This window comes from Mesoplodon mirus (assembly GCF_964341445.2).
Source record: "Mesoplodon mirus genome assembly, chromosome: 18".
NCBI classification, from domain to species: domain Eukaryota; kingdom Metazoa; phylum Chordata; class Mammalia; order Artiodactyla; family Ziphiidae; genus Mesoplodon; species Mesoplodon mirus.
This window is the reverse complement of record NC_138994.1, coordinates 14,758,405-14,766,338: the sequence shown is the minus strand read 5'-3', so window position 1 is coordinate 14,766,338 and position 7,934 is coordinate 14,758,405. Positions and strand designations below refer to the sequence as shown.

The 7,934-nt window shown below is 60.4% G+C and overlaps 1 protein-coding gene across 1 annotated transcript; it reads right to left on the bottom strand.

Annotated features, from left to right (window-relative positions):
* Nucleotides 1-2,516: 2,516 nt before the first annotated feature.
* Nucleotides 2,517-7,131, bottom strand: CBX8 (chromobox 8). The gene is made up of 5 exons (XM_082604213.1): nucleotides 7,002-7,131; nucleotides 6,578-6,621; nucleotides 6,327-6,392; nucleotides 6,134-6,200; nucleotides 2,517-5,681 (listed from the first exon to the last, which is right to left on the bottom strand). The coding sequence occupies exons 1-5, from the start codon at nucleotides 7,068-7,070 to the stop codon at nucleotides 4,803-4,805; spliced, it is 1,125 nt and encodes a 374-aa protein (XP_082460339.1). The 5' UTR covers nucleotides 7,071-7,131; the 3' UTR covers nucleotides 2,517-4,802.
* Between the last annotated feature and the right edge of the window lie 803 nt (nucleotides 7,132-7,934).

Sequence of the window (7,934 nt, the reverse complement as noted above, 5' to 3'; positions counted from 1 at the left end):
CTGGCCCACGGCATCCCGGAGGCTCAGCCCCGCGCCTCCCGGTCCAGCCCGAGGGCGCCTGGTGGATCCGGCGGGCTGGACACATCCTTCTTCCCTACCTTTGTGGCTGGAGGGCCTGGCCGAAGGGAGGGCGCAGAGGGGGAGCCCGCGGTGGCCCACTCTAGAGTACTTTTGGGTAGGGGAGATGAGTCGTTTCCTTCTCCTTTTGGGACCCAGAAAGGCACCGCCGCCGGGGAGGGGGCGGGCGCCAGGGAGCGGGGCTGAGGCCATCGCCTCTAGAGGGCGCGCGCGACCCGCGAAGATCGGGCCGAGGGCTCTTTGGACGCGCGGGGAACATTCCCCGCCCCGGGCTCCGAGCTGCTAAGGGGAACCGAATTAGACGACCCGCAACCCGACCGCTCTGAGATGCCCCCCAGCAGCCTCCGTTTCCAAAGTCTCACGAAGAAAGCCCCGGCCCCGGGCCACAGCCTCTTTCGCCGTGTCCAGGCTCCCAAGGCTGGAGGTAGAGCCCGAGCAAGCCCTGAGACGCTCCAACTCGAACTCCAGCTGGACTGAAGGCCCCCTCTGGTCCCAGGGGACTTCGGGGTGAGAAGAGGAAATCAGAATACGAGCCCCCGAAGTGAGGGGGCAGGCCTGTTCGCCATTGGGTCTCCCGCACACAGCACGGGGCCTCGACTAGCATCTGTACTGTTAAGCATCAAAGGGCCCCCCCCAAAAAAATAATCCAACCCGACGCTCTCCGAAGAGCCATAAAGATTCCAGTTCAACCAGTGTGTGTGCTGGGCCAGGCTCCGCGCTGGCGGCGGCCCCACGAGGCGGCCCTGCCCTCCGGAGGCAAAGGAATGCCCCAGCCGGAGGCAGCACCACAGGCCCAGGCCTCCACACCTGGTCTCTTTCCCAGAGAATCTGCCCAGGCAACGGAAACTCGCGGGAAAAGCACCAGATCAAAGCTGAGGCTGGTGGTGGCCAGACAACTGGGGAAAGTGGGCAGAGTCGGTGCCCTCCATCTCCCTGTCTCCCAAAGCACGAGCCCACTCTGCTGCCCAATGCGGGAGGGAGTCTTGGTGGAGCAGCGGGGCCACGGCTTTGGGGCTGGCCGCCCGCCGCGACCCTCGCCAAGCCACTCCACTCCACTCCCCGCCCTCTGACTCTGCCCGCCGGCCCAGTCCCTCACGTCCGAAGGGTGACCCACTGCCCCAAGCCCAGGCTCCTGGCCGCGCCCTCCCTCCCGGGTCCTCACACAGGCCACAGACTAGAGAAAGGAGGCGGGGAGAGCTCTGCCAAACGTGGGGTCACGGATTCGATGGACAAGAGCAGGAGATGCGCCAGCCTACGCGTGCCCACACGCCTCCCTTCGGGCTCTGCCAAGTACGCCTAGATCCGCGCTTCTCCGCGGGGCGACGTCTGCTAGGGCTATGGGGTGGAAGTGAGCTCAATGTGGTGGCCTCTTTGGGGTCCCAAGGGCGGCTCTTCTGTGCCGGCTTCACGACCCCGCCCCATTGCTGCAGAGTCTTCGGCCAGGAAAATCTGAGAAACCCCCACCCCACCCTGTGCTCTGCTCTACCCCAGACCGTTCCTCGCCCAGCGGTGGGGGTGTTGCCCCCCCCCAGAAGACCGGGGACTGAGAGGCAGTAGGGGTTGGCGGGGGCGGGGGCGCGGGGCTGCGCCGCGGCAGCTCCGGGTTCACTAATCACATCAGCGCGCTCTGCGCCAGCTCGGAGCAGCCAGTTGCCTAGCAATACCCGCGAACTCAATTCCTCAATCAATAGGCGCGAGGCGCTGCATTTCGGGGAGCGCTGGCGAGGCTAGGTGGGTCTGGGGGGCGGGTCCCCAGACAGCACTGGTGAGCTGGCGGGGAAGCCGGGGGAGCGCGGCACAGAGGCGCCGGGCGTCAGGGACCAGGACCTCAGGCCTGGGGGTGGGGTGCGCTGCGGGAGTCCTGCCAGAAGAAAAGGGAACCCAGAGGTCGGGCCCATCTTCCCGAGATCCCCGAGTTCTGCCCAGGCCGCAGAGAAGTGCAGTCCGTAGGTGAGGAAAGCCAGGACCATCCCCCTTATAGAAGGCTAAGAAGGGTCCCATCCCGCTCCCTCCCAAGCCTACCCCTTTCCACCGCCGGATTTGGCATCCCCTCAGTCGGGGAAGGGCCTACTGGAAACGGAATCGTCCAGGGCCGACAGGGCGAGAGAGGGGGGTTGGATGGGTAATGAGCGAGGAAGGAAGGATCCTCTCCCCCGCGAGGCGCCTGTTCCCTCTTCTCGAGGACCAGCAAAAAGGAATAAAATCCGAGACACGTCTCTATTTACAAAGTATATATTTAAACATGTAAAAAGCGGTATTGGATACAGACATTCACAACCGCGGAAGATAGGTGCCAACCTTCACTCGAGCTGAGGCGGAGATCGAGTCGAGATTTGTACAAATCTTAGAATTAAATAAACCCAACACGCACACATCCCGCGCGGTTGCAGACTCCCAGCCACGCGGCCCCGACCCTGCCCACCCACCCCCAGGTCAGCGTCGCAAAAGAGTAAAAGAGACGCGCGAATGGCCACGGACAGACGGCAGGACAGAGGGACGGTGGGGCAGAACGACGCTGGCCGGGAAAGGTCGGAGGGAAGGGGCAAAGTCAGCCCCGAGGGAGGGAGATGAGGGCGAAGGGAGGAAGGGAGGGAGGGAAGGCGGCAGCCAGGTAAAGACACGTGTCCCGGAGTGACCTTCCACTCGGTAACAGACATGTCCCGTCAATGAAGTTTCATCTGAAAATAGCGTCGATATTTAAATAGATACACTTGGTCAACGGCGCTTCTTTATACAAAGTCTAAAACACCAGTTTTACAAATGCGAGCATTTAAAAATCCCCATTCCAGGGGCTTCTCTTTACAGGCGCAATTTCATAATTTAAAAAAAATCATGTAGTACACCGTCTTCCTCTTTTTTACCCCCTCACTTCAAAGGCAAAAGTCTGGAGGAGAGAGAGGCTGAGAAGAGGGAGGTGGGAATACGGGGAGTGCGGAAGAGAAACCAGGCTGGGGTTCCCGCCCTGTCCCCCCAGCATCGAGAAGTTTCCCCCCTCAGTCCCGGGTCCCCGCCGCGCTCGCCCGGAATCTGTGCTTCCTCTCAAGGCTCAGGGCCCCCTCGCCCCTCCCTCCACTAGCAATGGGAAGTTAGATCCCCCGCTGGCCCTTTAAGGGTGGGGGAGGGCGGGGAGGCCGCAGGATCATTCCTCGAAGGGACCGGGATGTGAGGGGGACAGATTTGTGCTTTTGAGTCAAAAGAGGAGCGCGCGTTCTGCGACCCTGGAGCACAGCGTGGTCAGGAGTCGGCCGAGGCGGGGGCGTCCCGGGACCCGCCGCCACGCAAGGCCTCCCCAGCCGTCTCTTCTCCAACTCCCGCTCCTCCCTCCCCCTCTGGCGGAGTTCGAATGTCGAGTTCAAATAGAGAACACTCCGCGAATCGAAAAGGCCTATAAATTATAGCTTTTGCTTTTAAGGGGGTAAAAAAAAAAAAGGAAAAGTTCTGATGCGCACTCTTGGATGGAAACCTCCCCTCGCCCCTCCCCTCTCCCAGCCGAAACCGCCGGGATGCGAGTCCTGCCGGCTCCGAGCCCAAGCCCCAAGCCCCAAGCCCCAAGCCCAGACCCTCCACCGCACTCCCAGCCAAGCTGCGGCCCCCGCTCCCAGCCGCCCCTCCCTCTGTGGGTCCCGCAGGGTGGGCCTGTCTGGCCATACATTCTCCTGAGAGCTGGCGGCCCGCCCTCCCCGAGGGAGGGAGGCTAGTCCAACTCCTCCTGGGAGGTGGGGGCCACCGTCTCTTCTGGCGAAACTAGAGGACGCGAAAAGGAAAAGTCCACCCCCGACCACTTTTCTTGTAAAACAACAACCGCCTCGAACTCTGGGCACTGACATGCAATCCTCCCAATTTATCCTGGCATTTCGGGAATGTAAACAGATTCGCTGGATTTCTTTTCTTTCTGTGGAGTAAGGAAAGGAATCGAGGGAACTGGGAGATTTTGTCCACATGACATACACACGATCCGATCTGCGTGTACAACACACACATCTCCCGTAAAGTGCTTTTCCTGGCGTGGTCCTGGGAGAAATCTGCTGCTCCCCAACCACCCGCAACTTTTTACCTTTAACCTCACAGACAAAAAGTTACTCCAGTTAATACTTTCTCCCCGCAACAGATTTCTTAATCTTAAAAAAAAAAAAAATAGGAAAAAGAATAACAGACTGACCCCACCCCCTTCCTTTCTGATTGGGGGGAGCCAACCTTTTGTTGGCCTGGCCCACCAATGGGAAGAGAGAAAAAATCCGGGTCCTGCCTTGGTTCCAGGGGTCTGACCTGGGGCTGTAGGAAAAGGGAGGAGGGGTTAGGTGGGCTGGCTGAGTCTCTCCAGACACCATCAGAGGCCCAGTGCCCAGGTCTTCATCCTCCCTAGTGCCCTGGGTGGCTGTCAGGCCCCTCCTGCCCCACCTCAGCCTGTCTGCCCCAACTGAACCACACTGAGTCTCTCTTTCTCTCCTCGTTTAAATAAAACAACTTCAAGAGTTGAAATATATATATTTAGATATTTTTTCTTAAATAACATATTTACATCTAATAGAAAATATAACTCTAGAGATAATCTTTCCAACCAAAACTGAGGGGGAGGGATGAAAGGAAGGGGGTTATGTGAAGGTAGGGATGGGACAGGACCAGCCAGAAGGCCACCTCCCACCCAGAAATAAAAAGCATTATGCCAAGTTTGCACTCTCACTCTCTCTCCTACTCTCTTGTCCTGGGATCACCCACCCAGCAATTCATCTTTTCTCTTTAAAAAAGCCTTGGTCCGTGTTACTTTCCTTAATTGTGACGGTCAAAAAGTTTGAGGTCACGTCGGTGACCACCACCTTCTCCAAGTTGGTCAGAGAGGGGCTCCAGGATTCTTCCTCTGGGTCCCCCAGGATTCTGGCCACTGGGATCCTGGCGATGAGGGAGGGCCTTCCCCCTTGGGCCCCCATGTCCCGATACAAGCCCCCCACAGAGCTGGGGGTGCCTGAGCCATGCCGGACCCGGGGGCCACCAGGGTCCAGGGTGCCCTGGCCTTTGGCCTCCAGAAAGGCGGCCCTGTGCTTTATGACCCTGGCTGGAAAGGTGTCCACAGCCAGCTTGCCCGTGGCCTCAGCCGGGCTGGGGCTGGCCACACCGCACTGGGCCAGGTCCGAGTCCTGCCTCCGAGCCAGCTGGATCACACTGTGGCCAGCTGGGAACTTTCCTGCCCCGGAAGCAGTGTCGTCCAGCTTCCTGCCCTTGAGGTAATCTCCAAGGCCATCACTGGGTTCTCCCAAGGGCCTTTGTGAGGGGTCCAGGAGCTCTTTCCGGGGCTTGGGACCTCGCTTCTTGGAGCTGTCGCCTGGCGAGCTGGGTTTGTCCTCTGTGCGGCTAGCACCCCGTTCACGCTCTCGTTCCCTCTCCCTCTCTCGATCCCGGTCCCGATCCCGGTCCCGAGGGGGCTCCACTCGGCAGGTGCTGCTGGTGCTGCTGCTCCCCGGTGGGGAAAGACCCATGTTCCGAAGGCCCTCACGGGCCCGGGAAGTAGAGGCCAGTTCTTGGGGTGAGCGGCCGGGATAGGGGATCCGAATGCCTCGGGCAGAGTCACTTCGGAACTCGTAAGTTTTGGCCTTTGCCTTGGCTTGGGCCTGCAAGAAGAGAATGCAGTGTCAAGGGCAGAGCAGGGCCCTGTCCACTGCCCCCACCTCCCCACCCCTCTTCCAGCCCCACCCTCCCTGCTACACTCTCTGATGCCTTGGAATTTCTATATGGGTTGGGGTGAAGCTTAGGGGCAGCAGTCTGGAGGGAGGAGTAGACGATCTATCTGGAAGCAGCCATCCACACCAAGCACACTTCTTGTATTTGATTATATGTCTATTTGGGATGGCTGGGGGGTCTGATAAAGGAATTCTAGTGTGGAATTCTAGAATCCCCCTCCCCTCAAGACACCCTTAGCAGTGCCAGTGACTTGGTGACAGCCTGTCTGGGGATTCCCTCCTAGATTACAAATAGGACACCCCACTGGTTCACAAGCCCTCAAGGCCCGTTTCCCACAAACTGACATAACATTGTTGCTCAGCATTGGACACTGCCATCCTACCTTGAGCAGGAAGGTTTTGGGTTTGGGTCCTCGCTTTTTGGGGCCATAGAGCTCCATCTCTCGTTCCCTGCAGAAAAGAAGGAGGGGAAAAGGGGTGTGTGAGTAAAGAAACCAAGTGGGCCTCCAGTTCAAGCTGGATAGGAGCCACCCTTCGTGTTCTAAGTGAGAAGCTGAAGCTTGGAGGGGCCTCTACCTTTCCTCAAAGGCTGCGAGCAGACGAGCATCCAGGATGTTTTCTTCAGGTTCCCATGTGCTGTACCTAAAAGGAATCAGGAAGAAGTGGGCATCAGTCCCGGGAGCAGGGAAAGAGCCGCGGGTAGGTGTGTGTATGTCTGTAACTTTTCTTGTTGCATTGTATTGTATTTCAACGTAAAGGGAAAAAGAGGAAGAAAGCAAGCTCCCAAATAACAGTCTGGGGTTGAGAATTGCACAGAACCTACTTACTTCTGCGACCAGCCCTTCCATTTCACGAGGTATTCCATGCGTCCCTGAGGATGTAAAAAGGAAAATGTATGTGTGCACGGGGAAAAATGCATGACGAGGACACGAGAAATACATGCAAAAAAATGCATGCACCGAATGAATGCGCGAAATCCCACCGCGAAAGGCAAGCGCCCGCTGCATCACCCCCTGCACGAAACGCTGCACAAAGTGCATGCACCGGCATTCATTCCCCCCACCCCGCCCCCCACCCCCCACCCATGCAATCTGTGCATCGCTGCAAGTCTAAGGAAAGCGCTTGGGCTCAGAGCCGCCGCCACGGCCGCGGCCGCTGCTGGGACCTGGGGGAAGGGAAGCTGGGCTGCAGCAGGGGGAGGGAACCCGGGCCGGGAGGGGAGGGCTCGGCCCAAGGCCTGGAGGCACCTACTTTCCGTATGCGCCGCTTCAGGAGGGCTTCGGCCGCGAACACCCGCTCCCCCACCGCTGAAAGCTCCATGTTGACTCGCCGCTTCCCCCCTTGGCCGCTTCCAGGAGCAGAAAAGCAGCAGCCAGCGCACGACAGACCATAATACTCTCCCGCTGACGTCAGTTCTCCTCCCCCTCCCGCGCGCTCGCTCCCTCCCCACCCCCTCCCGCGCGCGGCTCCCTCCTCCCCTCTCTCCCCGCGCTTCCTCCCGCCCCACGTGTTGCTAACGACGTTGCTAAAGCCGAGCGGCCAGGGCCAGCTCTCCCGCGCTCTGATTGGGCGAGCTGCGGGCCACGCCCCTCTCGCTTTCTCCCCCGCGTTGCTACGTGACCCGCGTTCCAATCGCCAGGGGGCGGAGTCCGAAGCGACTCCGGAGACAGAGCGCTGGCGGGGGGGTGGGGGAGAGGCCGCCGCCGGAAGTGACGTAGCATGGAGGGCGGGCTCGGCCGCTGTCAGTCTGCTGGGCTGGCAGGGGGGCTGTCCACCCTCTGTCCCCGCCGGGGCCCCCTTCCCGCCGCCAAGATGTCCCTCCGGTGCTCAGCGTCCCCCACAGCTCTCGCTGGGACCCCTGCGGCGGTGTCAGCCAGGCCCCGCCCCCTCAGCGACCCCCAGCCCGCCCCACCCCCACCGCCGGGACTCGCGCCCTTCCCTCCCCCCGCCGCCGCCCGCGCCGCACAATGCACAATGCACAGGTGTTGGGGCGCCGCAGGCCGCGCCCGAACCCCGAGAGCCGGCGACGCGCCCCTTGCCAGCTCTTCCACCCGGCCCCCTCCCCCCGAGTTGCACACCCGACCCTCGGTCTCCATGGCAACGGCCTCCCCCGCCGCCGCCAGCCCCATCCCGCTAACAAATCAATGTGCCTTCGTCTCCTTCTCCTGTCGCGCAACCCTGCCC

Excerpts from the sequence above, each read along its gene's own strand:
- CBX8 (XM_082604213.1), bottom strand. The coding sequence starts at position 7,070 with ATGGAGCTTTCAGCGGTGGGGGAGCGGGTGTTCGCGGCCGAAGCCCTC. Across the intron at positions 6,201-6,326 it reads CTCGCAGCCTTTGAGGAAAG|GGAACGAGAGATGGAGCTCT; the intron begins GTAGAGGCCCCT and ends TCTTTTCTGCAG. Across the intron at positions 5,682-6,133 it reads CCAAAACCTTCCTGCTCAAG|GCCCAAGCCAAGGCAAAGGC; the intron begins GTAGGATGGCAG and ends CTCTTCTTGCAG.